The 18,623-nt window shown below is 36.1% G+C and overlaps 1 protein-coding gene across 1 annotated transcript in view; it reads right to left on the bottom strand.

Annotated features, from left to right (window-relative positions):
- Window positions 1-15,985, bottom strand: part of LOC149796742 (guanylate cyclase soluble subunit beta-1-like) — a 50,358-nt gene extending 34,373 nt beyond the window's left edge. The window contains exons 1-5 of the mRNA XM_089961392.1: window positions 15,800-15,985; window positions 10,901-11,894; window positions 10,433-10,664; window positions 4,826-4,969; window positions 82-236 (exon numbers count right to left, since the gene is read on the bottom strand). Of these exons, the coding sequence (XP_089817518.1) occupies window positions 82-236; window positions 4,826-4,969; window positions 10,433-10,664; window positions 10,901-11,894; window positions 15,800-15,911 (1,637 nt within the window). The 5' untranslated portion in view covers window positions 15,912-15,985. The remainder of the gene's footprint in view (window positions 1-81; window positions 237-4,825; window positions 4,970-10,432; window positions 10,665-10,900; window positions 11,895-15,799) is intronic.
- Window positions 15,986-18,623: the final 2,638 nt, after the last annotated feature.

The raw sequence follows: 18,623 nt of genomic DNA on the forward strand, positions 1-18,623 counted from the left end.
CAATACATTCTAAACCTAGGCAAAAGGGATGCTAAAATAAATAATTACAAAACTAAATAAATTACGTTACGGACTGCTTACTTGTAAGCAAACTGCGACACATTAATTCTGCCTTTCACCCCAGTAGTTTCGGCCCGACTGGTGAGGTTCACGGTATTGCCGAACAGACAGTATCGGGGCATCCTCTTTCCAATCACCCCCGTCACCACCTCTCCGGAATGAATGCCGATCGTGATCTGAAGCAAAATTTTTGAAGTAATCGTTAGTCACTACATTGATAGTAACAACGATATGTCGATATATGAATAGTTACAACACTGAAAGTGTTTTTATCTGTGTGTGTGTGATTTGGATTATTAACATAGCTTTAACAATTTTTTGAGTCATATCACTACGATGTATATAGTGTGGCAGTTTATAGTGATGTCTAGCACTGGGGCATCATGCCGCAGACATATAGCATCATGTCCCACCCAGTCACATTATCCTGACACCAGGCCGACCTGTCCTAACACTAACCTCCTAACGCTGAGCGCCAAGCCAGGCAGCTGCAAGTACCATTATTATAAGTCTTTGGTATGACTCGGCAAGGGTTCAAGCCCGAAACCTGCCGCATCCGAGGCGGACGCTCTAACCACTAGGTGACCGGAGCGGACAACAACGCTGAAAGAAGTGGGAAATATTGAAATATAAATAGTTGGAGCTTTTCTCCTTACAATTTCTTAGGAGAACTACTACTACCTCGCAAATTCAGCCGTACCAGGACAAAACTTATTAGCAAAACAGCTAACTGTTATCTGCCCACCTAGTTTGCATTTTGATAGATCCCTCCTTGATACAGGGATTGGCACCAAATCTCGTGAATAGTTCAGTTACTACTGGAGCGGAAGGCACATTCTCTATCCATGTACCTGCGGGGAGGCTATGAGGATGTACGTATATCATGACTGTGTAAGTATTATAGAAGAAACACATTTTACTAGAAATAATTACTTCCTTCTTCAGATACGTTACCCGATCATACTACTCAAAGAGAAAAAAGTACAAGGCGGAGAACGTTACACCCCCTTACTCTGGAGAGGCCATCTCTGGTCCTCTAAGGTATGCGAGACAGCTTCGCGACTTGACAGATAACGCGACTTGAGAATAGACTCAATATATAGGGTTGCGGATTCGAAAGGAAACATTTTCCCTCCGCAAATACAGCGAACACCGTGAAGCTGCGTCTTTATGAATCCGCCAAATGACTTGAGAGGGTACCCTGTTATGCCATGGTTATATGTCCCAACAGGTCTGGTTGATCCGTTTTGCTGGAAATATCTACTCGATAAATTCTGTAGACAGTAAATTCTGACCTTCACCTCACTTGATGGAAAATGTCGGTTAGGGACTGGCGCAAAAACCAGTGAATACTTAAATAAATTTTAAAAAAGTAGTAAACGACGAAAAAAAGGACAACACCCATAAAACACCTAAGTTTATAAAACAACATATCAATGCAATTTCTATATGCCGAATATGCGGGAGAGACGAAAACAGGGACGTCTTGCACAGAACTTGTGTAATATGAATTGTAAACCCCAAAACTCACGACAGTGTTCATTCATGGCTTGTTTTGTTATGAACGTCGTCTGATTATTAATTCATTGGTTAAAATGAACGAGAAAATGAGGTAGAGAAAATGAGGTAAACAAAATTATCCGAAAACACTTATATATCTGCTAGACAAACATGTAAAGAAAGTGATATGTATGTGTGATATTTTGGTTTTAGAAATTTAAGAATGTATGAGTAAAAAATTAGAAGCTAGATCGTGCACTTTATTACAGTCCTCCTGCATTATTAATAATACAAATCTTTACATTCCACCTCCATCAGATTTGGTGCAACATAATTTATGGACTGTTTAATTGTGCAAATACTATCATGTTTTCAGGTTCATGTGAGCAGAGGACTTTCCATTCTTTCAAACTGATTGTGCTGAAGCAAATTGATTCGCTGTAGTCAATTGTTCTGAATATTTACACGAGTTAAAGTAACATCATGAACATTTTGTGGGCATCGACATCTTCTTTTCTTTCTAGATGTATTATCAGACTAAGCAGATGCTATGCCCGTTAGTGTAACAAAAATTTGCACAATTTCCTTTCATTTGAATAAAAAGTACTTAATGACTACAGCAAACTGCTGTTTCAGTTGGAAACCATGAGAATAGTCCATATATGTATGATCTACTATAGTAAATTGGGTTTTTATTGCCGAGTTATAAAACGTTTCTGAATTGCTTTCTTCACTCATTTTGCATAATATCAAAAGACCCTTTAACTCATTTTTGGAGAATCAAGTAAGATATTTGTAAAGGTTATGTTAGGGGCCATCCGTTTAGTACTTACGCAAAAATCTGGCAAATCTTGACCTCTCACCCCTCCCTTTACACATGCGTACTTTTTACACCCCCGCCTGCGTACGTACTTTTGACGAGTCTCCCCCCATTCTATAGAACGGCCCATATTGAATCCACGCAGAAACGATCAAGGATTAATAATATTAACGTGTTTAATAAAACATAGTCCACCGACGTTTAATGTCGGGCTGCATCAAAGAAATAAGCTGCGTAACAGGTTACGTATTAGACAAATTATTATCTAGGCTTCACCCACCCACCCCCGTTTCCTATGCGTGCGTACATTATGAGTAGATCCCCTGATACGCAAGCGTATGCATTTGGGTTAACCCTCCTCTCCTCTCCATGCGTACGTATTAAATAGACGGCCCTATAGCTGCTATATCGATAATCCCACTCCCCCCCATCCTCTATATCAGCAGGATCATTTACAATTCTTTACTTGACTTTAACTTGTTATATTGTTGATTCCGACTTAATCGTCTCACACAATGTTAATAATTCTGATTTACCCCATCTAACACTGCACTGACTTTTTTAAAGTGTTATGTGAAATCTGAGATTATGTTGTCGAGCAGAAGGATAGTAATTTGTAAATGACTGAAATACAACCTTGTACCATACACGATAAATAAAAACCTTCAATAGCAGCATTTTATGCATAAACTGTTTGCGATCACAACTTTCTAAGTTTGTCAATTATGATATTGCGCTCAATTATATTTGTTATTTGTAGATTAAATAACCACAAATATTTCTAGTTCATCATCCAGAAAATAATGTGGCTATTTAATTTCAATTTCATCACTTCTGTAAGAACTGGTGTCTTTCAAAAACATAGCTAAATTATTTGGAACAGCATTACCAGCATCTCTTTTTTTCTCCCATATCAAATGTCACACATGGAGAAAACGTTCTGGTGAGAAAAAAAATATACGTTGAATATGCTATCTGTAATGGATGCCCACGTTTTGTATTTCTAAGATTGTATGCGATAGAATGGCGTATTAGACTGAGATAATTAACTCACCGTTGTGTCTTTTCCTACGCATGAGCAGTCATATATATATATATATATATATATATATATATATATATATATATATATATATATATATATATATATATATATATATATAAGAATGACTCCAAAAATAGGAATGAATTGGATTGCTAGGTTCTCTCCTTATATACACCTTCTGTTACGAATATAGTTCACAACATATCCACCACGTGAGAAACCATACTATTAAATTTATTTCGAAATGCATATTCCTGTGACCTATCCCAACCAATGCGAAATTACCTACTTCTTCTAGAATCGCCCAAACCCTACCAGCCAATGAAAAATTAACCCAAATTCGTCAACAAGTCTTATTATTAAAACTATTCTTAGTAATTGTCAACACATACGTAAGCATCTATTGATAGATCCTATGTAATTTTACGCTCGTAATATTTCTAAAACAAGCCCAAGTGACGTAGGCAAAAGTCGAACAAAAGATAATGGAAAATGATTAAAATTTACAGGCGTGAATAAAACTTGCAAAAATTAGACAAAATTATGTACCAGGAGTGTAAAAAGTATAGAAATACATAGTATAAGGCAAATACAAATTTGTGTATTTACGAGCAAAATTAAATCAATACGTCATCTAATAGTTTCACTGCACTGTCCAAGGCATTCCACTTTCAGGAATATCACTATTAAATGCACCTAAAAATCTGCATCAATTCTGACACATTGTAGGTTACCATCTTGAATGCTTTTGAAATCAACGAATTAAAGACATTATTCTCTTCAATATTGAAAATTAGCACGGATCACACATGTATCCCGTCCAAAGAAAAAAGAATGATCACTATTTACTGACACGGTTGCCTTCTTATCAAACTCATTAAATATTTGTATCGTCTACATGAAAGCGGATAGAATACACTGTAACATTGTGTCATTATATATGATAATGCGTAAAATCGTAAACTCATTTTATGTCCGCTTGTTCTAATAATAATTATTCAAGCTTGACTGTTTAAACAAGCGTCTGAATAGCTGTTACATTGGCAGAACTGGAACGTCAATTTCTGGGAATTTCTCGATAAAGTACAATATGGTCCCGAACTGTCCATATTTAAACCATGTACCTGGTTCTGCGCCAGCGACTAAATAAGCCAGTCCGTTTCCTACCTTTCCAATATATTTGGGTCAGTAAAGAATACTGAAGTCAGAAAATAAATATTGTACAAAAAAGAACGAAATAATATGGAAATAAGCTTTTCTTTTCCTTTCTAATACCCGCCCCACCCCTTTATATCATATAGTAAGAAAGTGGTGTGACATTTGGGCCACTTGTTTTGGTGATCGATTTATGAGTGTTTCTCAATCTGATTTGCAGACCGACGTATTGGCGGTCGAACTACCTCTATCAGATGTCCGTTCGGATTTCGTAGATCTTTGGAAATGTCCATCATATCTAGTGCTAGCTTTGCGATGCATCGCGCATGATCATCACAAACTTCCGGCAAGCCGCTTACAGCCATGTACTTGTCGCCGACCGTCTCAACCTGGGTATAGATGTAACATATAATATATCGTGTTGTAGTACTTTTGTTTGTAATTTGCATTAACGATCCCCCCCCCCCACACACACACATTAGAAACACAAACACAGTATCATGAACTGATATAAATCCTGACGATGCTGCTTTCTCAGATGAACACAGCTACAAAACTAAAATCGAAAATAATCATCAGATGACATTACCAAAAAGCTTTTTAAAAAATGGTGTAAAGAGAATGGCAAACACAGATAAAGTAAAGGTTTCATTAATAATAGCATAGCAAAAAGAGCAAAATTAAAGACAGATGACCTCAGACTTTTCTGTCATAATGAAAAACTGAAATTGGTTTCCAGGAACAAAATCCTAAAATTCTTGGTATTCTTGTCGACAATAATTTACTGGTCTTAATGTTCTGATATAAAGAAAACATACTCCTGTCTTTGGCTATTAAGAAGCATATAGTATTATATTCCATAACAGTACAGTGTCGAATTTCACAAGAGCTATATTCAGACGCATTTTGACTGTTCTAATACTATGAGGAAATATGTTTGATGTAATATTAAGAAGAATATTTCGGTTCCCAAAAAGAGCCTGTAAAATAATACTAGATGGGCCTGTAAAATAATACTAGATGGGCCTGTAAAATAATACTAGATGGGCCTGTAAAATAATACTAGATGGGCCTATAAAATAATACTGGATGGGCCTGTAAAATAATACTAGATGGGCCTGTAAAATAATACTAGATGGGCCTATAAAATAATACTGGATGGGCCTGTAACATAATACTAGATGGGCCTGTAAAATAACACTAGATGGGCCTGTAAAATAATACTGGATGGGCCTGTAACATAATACTAGATAGGCCTATAAAATAATACTGGATGGGCCTGTAACATAATGCTAGATGGGCCTGTAAAATAATACTAGATCAGCCTGTAAAATAATAATAGATGGGCCTATAACATAATACTAGATGGGCCTGTAAATTAATACTAGATGGGCCTGTAAAATAACACTAGATGGGCCTGTAAAATAACACTAGATGGGCATGTAAAATAATACTAGATGGGCTTGTAAAATAATACTAGATGGGCCTATAAAATAATACCAGATGGGCCTGTAAAATAATACCAGATGGGCCTGTAAAATAGTACTAGGTGGGCCTGTAACAAAATACTAGATGGGCCTGTAAAACAGTATTAGATGGGCATGTAAAATAGTATTAGACGGACCTGTAAACTATTATTAGATCGGTCTGTAAAATAGTATTGGACAGGCCAGTAAAATAATACTAGATTGGCCTGTAAAATAGTATGGGGGGGGGCCTGTAATATAGTATAAGATGGGCCTGTAAAATAACAGATGGGTCTGTAAAACAGTATTAGATGGGCCTGTAAAATAGCCTTAGACGGGCCTGTAAAATAGTATTAGACGGACCTGTACAATATTATTAGATGGGCCTGTAAAATAGTATGATATGGGTCTGTAAAATAATACTGGATGGACACGTAAAATTACAATTGACGGACCTGTAAAATAGTATTAGATGGGCCTGTAAAATAGTACTAGATGGGCCTGTAAAATAGTATTAGACGGACCTGTAAAATATTATTAGATCGGCCTGTAAAATAGTATTAGACAGACATGTAAAATAGTATTAGATGGGCCTGTAAAATAGTACTATATGGGCCTATTAAAACAGTAGTAGATGGGCCTATAAAATAGTATTAGATGGGCCTGTAAAATAGTATTAGACGGACCTTTAAAATAGTATTAGACGGACCTTTAAAATAGTATTAGACGGTCCTGTAAAACAGCATTAGATGGACCAGTAAAATAATACTAGATGGGCCTGTAAAATAATACTAGATGGCCTGTAAAATAGTATTAGATGAGTTTGTAAAATAGCTTTAGACGGGCCTGTAAAATAGTATTAGATGAGTTTGTAAAATAGCTTTAGATGGACCTGTAAAATAATACTAAATGGATCTGTAAAATAATACTAGGTAGACCTATAAAATAGTATTATATGGGCCTGTAGAATAGCATTAGACAGGCCTGTAAAATAATACTATATGGGCCTGTAAAATAGTATTTGATGGTCCTGTAAAATAGTATTTGATGGGCCTGTAGAAGATCATTAGACAGGCCTGTAAAATAATACTAGATGGGCCTGTAAAATAGTACTAGACGGGCCTGTAAAACAGTACTAGATGGGCCTGTAAAATAGTACTAGACGAGCCTGTAAATAGTAGTATATGGGTTTTGTAAACTAACACTAGATGGGCCTGTAAAATGGTACATACGGGCCTGTAAAATAGTATTAGATGGGCCAGTTAAACAGTACTAGATAAACCTGTAAAATAGTACTAGATAGGCCTGTAAAATAGTACTAGACGGGCGTGTAAAATAGTACAAACGGGCCTGTAAAATAGTACAAGATGGGCCAGTAAAATAGTACTAGATGGGGCTGTAAAATAGTACTAGATGGGGCTGTAAAATAGTACTGGATGGGCCAGTAAAATAGTACTAGATGGGTCTGTAACAAAGTATTAGATGGGTTTGTAAATAATACTAGATGGTCAAACTGGAAATATTCTAGAGGCAATGAATACTTTCAAAATCGACATTTTCAAGAACAACTTCACTTTCGACAAGCCAAAATAATGTAAAGCGTTTTTATTAAGTCTACCCTCGTTTACTTGAGAAATACTTTTCAATGAGAAACCAGCAGAACTCAATGACAGCTAAAAGCATTCTAATTACAAAACGAAAGATATAATTATTTAAACACTCAGAGACCATTATATGGAAAAATATCCCAAAAGATATCAAGAAATCTTGTAGCATATCAGCTTTTTACGATAGGTGTATAAAATGGATTAAATCTAGGTGTTGATATTACCAGGACTGTCCTGTACATGATTACATATGTATGAATGTGTGTGATTAGTCTTTATTATTATTACTAGTATTATTATTCTTATTATTATTATTATTAGTAGTAGTAGTAGTAGTAGTGGTAGTAGTAGTATAGTTATTTAGTGTATTTATCTTCGTTTTTCAAAAAAATTGTACTCTTATGTTCATTATTTTAAATACTTAAGTTCAAACTATAACCAAATTATTTGGCATTCTTTTCTTCATTTTTCGCTGATCGTGGTGGTTTCAAAATCACAACAGTAGAAAACTGCAAATATACGTGTGTGTGTGTGTGTGTGTGTGTGTGTGTGAGAGAGAGAGAGAGAGAGAGAGAGAGAGGAATAAGATATCCTAGCAAATGACAAAATTGCAAGGTTGCCTTGCTTCAAACGTATCTCTAGACAAGACTATCATCTAGTGGCCTCTAAAATCAGTTGATTTGGAACAAAAACATCTTGTACGTCTGAATCTTAATAATGTTTATATGTTATTATAGAATCTGGATACATCTATTTCTATTATTTATTTGACTTTAGACTCTCGATACATCGATTTATATTGTGTATTTGACTTTAGTCTCTGGATATATCGATTATATTGTTGTATTTGACTTTAGGCTCTGTATAAATCGATTTATATTTTTGGTTTGACTTTAGACTTTCGATACATGGATTTACTTTGTTTATTTGACTTTAGACTCTGGATAAATCAATTTATATTTTTGATTTGTCTCTATGCTCTCGATACACCGATTTATATTGTCCATTTGACTTTAGACTCTGGATAAATCGATTTATGTGGTTATATTCGCCTTTAGACTCTGGATACATCCATTTGTTTCAATTCGTACAATTTCAAACAATAAAATAATGATAAAAATGGTGTTTTGTAAAATCGGAGCGATATATAATTATATTATTGCACAAACTATTGGTCTATAAAATGGTTACTGTTGTTTGTAGTAATTAACAAAATCGCATTCTAATATTACAGCTAAAATACATATATGTGTGGGTGGTGGTGGTTTACTTTATTAATTGGAACGCAAGATGCTGCTTATTGCCAATATAAATATTGCAAAATAGCATTTCAAGTCCTGTAGAGGTCATGCACAAAGTGAGTGTAGTATTCCTTTAAGAATATTAGTCATGCCTCGCTAAATATATAGCACACAATATTATGCAGATCTCTCACGTTTTGGCTGTTTGCCTGAGCACGAGAAATGTTTTTTGAGCGTGAAGGTTCGATGTCCTTTCTAGGTTCTCCGGTAAATGTTTGCTCCCAACAAACCGTGTACATTCGTTATTCCTATATCACCAATTACAACGAACATAAATTATGAACCGAATTTTATTTTTAAAATACCTGTTTTCTGAACGCGACAAAAAGTATTTACACTCCAACTAACCGATAGGCAAACACTGGTGCTCTTCAGCTATACTGCTCAGTCTCTCAAACGCGAAGATATAAGACCTCATCTCATTGGCTGATAAAATTAGCGATTATGGTAATAACAGTGGTCACCAGAACATGACCCCTAAGCGTTCGCTGACAGATCTTTACGTAGGACAGTGGAGATATGATTTTAATCCGATTGCGGCCTAAATTGGTAACCATATTCATACGCCGGTAACTTGTAATATTTCTGTATTCCGACTGGTTAGTGAGTCACTACATTCGCATAACAGTGAAGTCATTCCCATAATGGCTGTTAGGGAAACTTACCCTGAACTGGAGTCTTTGGTTGATAGCTCTGCGCAATACATCATCGGTTAAAAGTACAGCATTTTATTACTGTTTTCAAAGACGGGGCTTGATAGTTATATGCGATCTCGTGATTACTGGAAGCGTGACAGTTGTCAGCGAATGTTTTGAAGTCAGCAGTAAAAAGAAAACAGCACGTGTTGTTAGAGTCAAGAGCACCCGCAGATTTGGTGGTGAGGGCATAACATTTTGTAGTCGGCTATTAAGTTTTACGGATGTAGGCCAAAACATATATTTAGAGGTGAAAAGACGGGGGTGGGGCAAGTGCACCCGCTTTAGCACTGAGTTTTGCCGAGCGTGTTTGTCGGAGCGTATAAGCGTATAAATAAAGACAATTAAAAAAAACATGGATGTATCAGGGTCCAAATAAAGTGAATATTCATCATTTAAAGATATGTTAAATCAAATGCGAAAAATCTACTAAACTCTTTACTAAAATATTCGGTACTCAACGCATACATAACCTGCATGAATTTTACTGTAATATGAATCGTACTGACCCCATTGAATCATATATATCAGGTCAGTAACAAACTGCTTAACTGATAATGTCCTCGTTTATTTATCTGTTCATTATTGTTGTTAGGTATTATGCTTTTACTGTGATAATGTTCCAGCATATATCTTGTATTTATTTTCGTTTAATTTAAAAATTGAAATTTACGTTTTGATAAACTTCTTACGACAATATTCGACGAGGATAAATACATATCTTTTACAGAATTTGTCAAAAATAAATAAGGTTATAGTTTTAATAAAACTCAGAAATAATACCTTGAATACTTTGGGATGTTTTACCAAGTTGTCATCAAATTTGGTGCAGATCGTATTTAATAGTTCCACGATCTTCATTGCGCCATTGCTGTCCGAATTGTTTGCACAAAATTTGCTAAATCCAACGATTCCACTGAATAAGATAGTGACGTCCTCGTACTTCCGGGCAGGGACTGCGCGGTCGTGACGTAACTCGTTGGCTACCGATGCAGGTAGAACGGAATACATTAACCTGCAAAACAAAGGATACTGTAATCTCGTAGCCAATCGGAGATTTCAAGAATTTTAAAATAGATCTTAAAATCTGACTGAAAATTGCTAACAAATGGATAATCCCACCAGGGCAGATAACAATGTCGGCTTTGCCCTCAATCTTTGTCGACGACTAATTCTCTGCTCGAATAAATATTTAAATCTATTATTTTTTTTTTACATCAAACACCATTTACACAGACAAAAATGGGTTACCTATCTGTTTTCTTTTTTTCATCTTCCAGCTCCCTTAATTTTTGTCCCAGCTTGTCTGTCAGGACCTCCAGTCTTTGAGTCAGTTTGTACTCTGCATCAAATTGTTCTGATAAAAGAACAAGTTCTCGGGTAGCATCGTGAAGCGGGATATCACTTAGATACAGCCCCCTTCTCTGCAGCTCATCCAAACTTGTCAAGTTTGGAGAGCACATGAACAAAATACAGTCAGTTTCTTCTACGTAAATCATCTGACCTTTAAGACGCATGCGCGTTGTCTCATGAAAGTCTTCGTGGAATTTTGAATCGCTTTTTAGGACCATCATGTGCATGCGTAGGACAAACACTGTATTGATATGAGACAAAATATTCGAAAATTCAAAATCCATATGGGGACGGATCATTTCAAAGATTTCGTCAACCCGTGTGTTCTCGTCTGCAGTTTCCGGAATAACTCGCATTATGGACGTGCCAGCCTGTCTAATAGTCATGTTCCTGTCAAACAAGAGGTGGAAAGGAAAAGCGCGGCAGAAAGTTGCAGGACTAATCTTCTGCTCAGGAGAAAGAATGTGCTCACATGTTTCGGTCTGGTTTGAAAGGTTATCTGTTGGTTTTATGCTCTTTTCCGTAATAACCAATTGAACATGGTCATGTGCTTCATTGTTCTTGAATGGAAGAACTTCAACCTCTACGTCAGATCTGTGGACTATCCGAGCTACAGCTTTCACGATGCCTACGACTATATTTTCTAGACCAGGTCTCTCTGAATAGTAATGGAGAATCAATGCACCATCATCTTCTCTTTCCGTGCACCGGAAGGAGGGAGCCCGCATGCCTGGATATATTGTTGCCAGATGATCATGAAGAGCATCAAGATTCTGAAGAAAGTCACGTGTCGTACCACCAAGGACATTCAGGATAGTTCCATACCCAGAGACCTGACAGAATTCAAAGAAATATACTCCGAACATTTCAAGGATTTGGGATGCTGGTTTCCCTGCAATCAGAAAAGAAATGACGATGACGTCAAACTTTATGTTTGGGGATTACCTATGGGTGCAACTGATCGACGTGTTCTTGGCGGTCACTGAGTATTATGACTGGAACAGATTCTGTTTTTGCGAGTACAGCGTGAAAAATTGTTGTTTTTAATTTTATGTTACTTATGCTGTTCTTAAGCTTGCATGAAAATATAGAAAAAGTGCTAGTGTGGGGTCACAGGACAAACAGAGATCAGAATCTATATATCACCGGTTTTTATGGATACCAGTAATCAATGCAAACAAAAATCTAATTGATACAAACAAAAATATGATCGATACAAACAAAAATACAACAAACATTTTAACTACAACTTGTATATGCAGCGAAAAGAACTAAATAGCCGTTAAAATAGCAACAGGTACTTACATGTAGGCTGGCTTACATCGTGGAGATTATTTTTTAAATCTTGAGACTGTTGTATTTGTCCTGTTGTTAACACTGTTTTAGCATAATTAATGAAATAATTATCTTCAGAGTAGACTTTCTAATGAAATGTTTGCAGAAATAAAAATTTCAGTTCCATGTTGAATGTCAGTGAAATCCCTCACCCCAACTCTATGCAACATGTCTACGTTTCACCGAACGTTTTCTTTCAGTAGCAAGTTACTCTGCTTTACTAGAGCCTCCGTCATCCTTCTTTTAGAAAAATATGTTGCTATGGCTTTACGTGTATTAACGCTCAATTGATATTGATATCCATACAGCCGCCGTTATGTACCCATGAGCGGCAACTCGATGTGTTGGTATAGGGTGACGTCACGCCATCGTTTATGATAATGTCTGTTATAAATGTATTCATGGAACAAAAATGCCCTACCCCCTCCCCCTTCTCAGACACTTTAACGCACAACTGAACGTACGAATGGAAGGGAAAGGGTAACATCTCCCTTCATATTCGTGGAATACATTCGAATACAGCCATGGGATGGATATATTTTAAACTGTACAATTGGAACCTATTGTTACAAAGTGTTGAAGTCTAACCAAGTTTGGGTTTATCTGGCAAGATTTTTATGGTACTTGACAATTCAATTTCTATTTTACCCCCTCCCCTTCCAACTCATCCTATTCAGCCGAATGGTATGTAGATTTTTATACTTGCATTTATATAACAGTGCAAAACTGGTTTGAAAACCCGACTGCTAGTCAAATCAACTTTAATATTGGTTTAATTGTATATAGTAGAAGAATATGCACGTTATTACAATACGGAAGGTGCGTGGTGAATGGCTTACGAAAACAATATATATAAAAAAAACAACGAAAAAAGGAAATGGTTTATAGAGTGGTACATATTACGTTGCGTCTTATGTCAGAGCTTGCGAAGCGGACATGACTTAGAAGGTTAACTTAAGATCAATTGATCATGCAGTACTGTTAAAATGCGTTCCTTTTATTCGTTTATTTTCTTCTTCTGTTGTGTGGACATATCAACAGCCAAATATGATGTGGTTTTACAAAGAAACTAAGTATTTTTGTTTTGTTCTTTAATCGCTTGTGCAGTGGTCGTTTGTAGCTTTGTGCCGACGAAAAATGAATAGGTCGATTCCGAAAAGTGCTCGGACTGGTCTCACTACACACCAGATTTGCACCGGTGTTTTGGTTTAGTACATACGATTTTACTGATAGACAACACAACTGAAGAAAAAGGAACAAAAATAAGAATAAATAACTACATGACCGAAGTACAAATCATACAGTAGGTCATACAGTCGTTCAGTACCGACTATTTCAGCTATAGATACCATTATTGAGAAATGATTACAGATACCTTTAAATGGCGATTATTAACTTTATTTTCGCACCTGGTCGATCAGTATTTCTTTGAAGCTCACTATATAAAGGCTCTGAGAAATGCATACGATAAAATCAATGTTAAGATATACTGACATCTTTGGACAGGGCGAACCAGGAGCTATGATCCTATATAAGCCGGATTAAATGTCCAAATACTACATCACAATGAAAGCGTCACGTACTGGGGAAGAAAAATCGAGCTATGTCCACGCATCCGCCAGAACTGGTGATGATTAGAACCAGCATACGTTTATTTTTTAACCGAGTTAGTGCCAGTCTGCTGCCAGTGCCAAAGTCTATAGTCTCGATAAATTTTCTTTTTGGAATATTAGAGATGAAAACTAAGATTTTGATCACTCAGACGTTGGTTAGCTTACTTTAAAACTTAAGTATAGAACAACAATTAATATTTGATTTAAAGGTCAGTAAAATCCCCTGCATGACAACGTTGAGGTATACTTTAAAAAAGGAAATATTATCTGTGAAAAATTTATTGATACCTCTAGCCCTTTCACAGTTTACCTTGTTATTTAGGACTTAGAAGTGACACCCTGTTTTTCTAAATATGTGTGTCTTGTGTTTCTCTGTCCACCCATACAGTGTTTGGTGTTTATATCTTTCAGATAAATAATAATATAGTATATGAATTTTGCAGGGTTGCATTTTGTTCATCGTATAGGAGAGCAGGTATGTATGCAAGCCAGTAGCACTACATCGTTTTATTGCTTGCCTTGTTAACTATCCCATTGCCAGGAAAAGCGGTTTCATGGAGAGCCATCTGTAGCGATGCATATATTTTGCCTCAGGTTTTGCATCCCGGATGTAATTTCAAAGATATTAATGTATTCAGATAGCAAGCAAGGGTATGTGGTGGAAAGCGATAATAATAATAATAATATCAACAACAACAACAATAACTTCATGCCACTAGTGGAGTAAAGGACTCTGATCTGACTAAAATCTTATCTCCGCTGTCCTACGTGATCTGACGAAGACCGCTCAGGGGTCATGGTCTGGTAACCTTTGAATTAGCCAATGGAAATGTAACTTTCAAAAATCTGAAAGTGAATGAGATAGTTAGGTACACATTCATGCTCTTCATCCTGACTGCTCAGTCTCCAAACGCGAAGATATAATATTTCATCTGACTGGCTGATAAAATTAGCGATGATGGTAATAACATAAGTTACCAGAACATAACCCCTAAGTGGTCACTGTCAGATCTTCGTGTATAACAGTGGAGATCTGATTTTAATCAGAGTGGGAACTCAGCAAACCAGCTGGAAAGAAACCGATACACAACGGGATAAACAGAACACTTTTGGACTGGAGATTTTCGTTTAAACCATTTTCACTTTATGTTTACATCTGCCGTATCCAAAAATTCTCTTTATGCCAACGTGTGTGTGTGTGTGTGTGTGTGTGTGTGTATATATATATATATATATATATATATATATATATATATATATATATATATATATATATATATATGTGTGTGTGTGTGTGTGTGTGTGTGTGTGTGTGTGTGTGTGTGTATGTGTGTGTGTGTGTTACAGTATGTTACTTCTGGTGGAAAGGTGAAAACTCAGTACAAAAACTAATAAACTTGTGCATAAACTAATACTGGTCTTCCGACTGAATACAACTAGACAGCCTGATAGTTTCCAAGTAATGTTGATTGACATGGTGCAACTGACAATTCGATAATGTACGCAATTAAACTCATCTTTTTTAAGTTTGAGTCTGGCGGAGTAAATGTCTAAAGGCGTCAGGCGATCTCTACGAAAGGAAAGGCATAGAGGTGGTCACAGTAATTTACTGTCAGGCAAACTCTATGAAAGAAAAGGCATAGAGGTAGTCACAGTAATTATCTGTCTCGAATAATCAAGGAAAGACATGGAGGTGGTCACAGTAATTAACTCCTTCAAATAATCAAGAATAGGTTGCGACAAAAAAAAGGCCGCGTGCATGCACAGAACAGGAAGTGCAGAAAGACGTGAATAGTCTGCAGCATATCGTGATAATGGATTTTATTGGGAGTAATTACAAATCTCTTACCCAGAACTTCAGAGGCGGCACCGACTAGGCCATATGTCAGTTCGTCATCATAGATTAACCGTGCAAGGAAATTCCCATCCATCTGAAGCATGGCCCGTTGCCTGGAAGACATGATGTGTGCAACTTATGGAATGATTCACCTATTTTCAATTTTCTGACGATTTACATTTCACACAATATCTACAGAATACGTCCTACTGGAAAAAGTAAAACTGAACAATTCTTGTAAATTTCACACCTTAATCTCCAACTGTTGAGAAAAATATTAAAGTGGTCTCATTCTGCGCTCTAACAGAAAAGATGACTGATTCAGAACTGTACTTCCTAGGGGACACTATTTTTTTTTTTTGGGGGGGGGGTAAATTATTCAATCTCGCTCTGACATATCTTAAATCATTCATATACTAGTTCATCGAAACTTCGTTACAACTTGCTTTTAATGAACGCTTACAAATGGAAGCATTATGTCGTCATCGCTAATACGAGATATTTCTATAGCATATGTGATCATGACGTCATTTACATCAATAAAACAAGTTACTAATTGCAGCGTGTTGACATGCTTATGTAGTCATGACAACAAATTTACAAACAAACGTGTTCCAAATTATGTCAGCACATTGCAATTGGTAACTCGTCGTCGTTACATAAAAGACGTCGTCTTATCACATATATTATCATAAATATCTCTTCACTGACGCGGCAGCTTGATAAGTCTATGTTTACCTTTCGTTTTGTTTGCTTTATCCAAATTATCTTCCTAATATTTTAAACGTGATACATGTAAATCACAATTCATAATGTATGGTTTCTCTTTCATTTTTTTAACACTGAGAAACATGGTTCGTACACACCATGAAAGGCTGAAATTTTTTGTTTGTTTGCTTGGTTGTTTTTTTTTTTAAAGAGTGGTTGGGGTCGCAAGCATGTAGGCTAGGGATCTGTAGTACGAAACCCTCTGGACACTTGGAAGCTCATGTATTTTTAGCTTTTCTAGGGCATAAGTGTTATCATCTAAATGTGAAAATAAAATTAATCTAGGATACTTTTCAGTTTCATAAAAAGTGTTTTGTTGGAAACTCCATGTTAATATCACTTTCCGGTTTGGAAGAGCAAAGATAAAATGATTTTCAAGATTGATGTTATTGTGGCCATATTCGATATCAGATTGGCACCAATTCTAGTTACAAAAAACTCATCCAAACAAGTCTTTGGCGAAAGTATAATGTCAATATGACCAGCCGTCTGTGAAAAGCAGTGATAACAAGATTTTCAAGATGGCTATAGGGGCAGACTGATTAGAAGTAAGATCGGTGCCGTTTTCATGTTGGCTCAAAAAGACACCCTAAGCCTTCTTGTGAAAATACCGTGGCAATATTACTTTTCTTTTAGGAGAAATATAGCGATAACATCATTCTAATGATGGACACAAAGGCGGCTATTTTGGATTTTAAAAAATCGGCACCATTTCATTTACGACCAACTAGACATCAAAAGAAGTCGTTCAGTGAAAACCCAATCTTGATATATCCATCCTTTTAGGAGGACTAGCAATAACAAAATTTTCAAGATGTCCACTGTGGCGGCCATATTGGCAAACATATCAGGACATTTTCATTTAAGACCAACTAGCCATTATAATAAGTCTTCTGGCGAAAACCAGTAGCAATATCATGATTTGTTTTCAAGCTGGTAGATGATGCGGCCATATTGGAAATCAGATTAGCCCTATTTTCATTTAGGACTTACTAGATATCAGAAGACATTTTTCAATGAAAAAAACCAGCTTTATATTCTGGAGGAGTAGCGATAACAAAATTTGCAATGTTTGATGTCCGAGTGGCACTATTTTCATTTAGGAACAATTGGACCATGTGATGAATGGTTCGGCAAAGTGTCACGGCAATCCTGAAATTAGTTTAAAAGCTGTAACTATAACAAACTTGTGTTAACGGAAAGACGAACGACAGACAACAAAAAACCACCCCATTTGGAAATTGTGAAACTGTTGCTCGTTGAATGTTTTAGAATTTTAGAATTTTACCATGTTAGCGAGCAAAGGATTGAGTTTATTTTGCTAATGTTCGTATATAAAATGAACCAAAAACTTACTGATATACTAATCACATTACGTATTATTTTATCCAGTAAATGTCTCAAAGAGTCAAGAGTTTTGATATTCAAACATCTCAACGTAATGTCTTTGCCATTCCTGATGTTAAGACATGTGTACAGATAGTAAAATTATGAGTTTGGTATATGGAATGTCGTAAAAGAAACGTGATTTAATAAAGTGCTGTTATCCCTTAACTAAGCAAACATGTGGTGCTAGAACAAAACATAGCCCCAAATCATCAATAAATTATGCGTCTATTGTCTGGTTCTGTGCAGATCCTTGTTCTGTTCAAAATCAAACAAACCTTGATTTGTCTGACTTCTCCTTGACAGTAATGCTAATTAATTTGATTTGCGATCTAAAAGTCATCGTTTCTGAAGTTATTGAGCAATAGAACATTTACAAAGTACCAGCTAACTGAAACATTATCCACAAGATTTACCATAGGGCATCATATTAAGAGGACAAAAACAATTAATTTACTCCTTGAAAAGGCACGTACAATGTTAATTAAAGCAAGAGTTCATCAAAGGGACTGACACTCTACATGGCGAAAAGAACTTCCATCAATTCAAGATAAGATTTCTTGGTTTTAATTGCGGAGTGAAATCATCTCTGACATTCTTCAGACATAACAAGATTTTAAAATTGTCTGTTAGGGTGCTTATATTGGGTGTCGGCTTGGCACCATTTTTATTTAGGACAAAG

The sequence above is a fragment of the Sinohyriopsis cumingii genome, chromosome 6 (genome assembly GCF_028554795.1).
Source record: "Sinohyriopsis cumingii isolate HCF-2022 chromosome 6, ASM2855479v2, whole genome shotgun sequence".
Lineage (NCBI taxonomy): Eukaryota > Metazoa > Mollusca > Bivalvia > Unionida > Unionidae > Sinohyriopsis > Sinohyriopsis cumingii.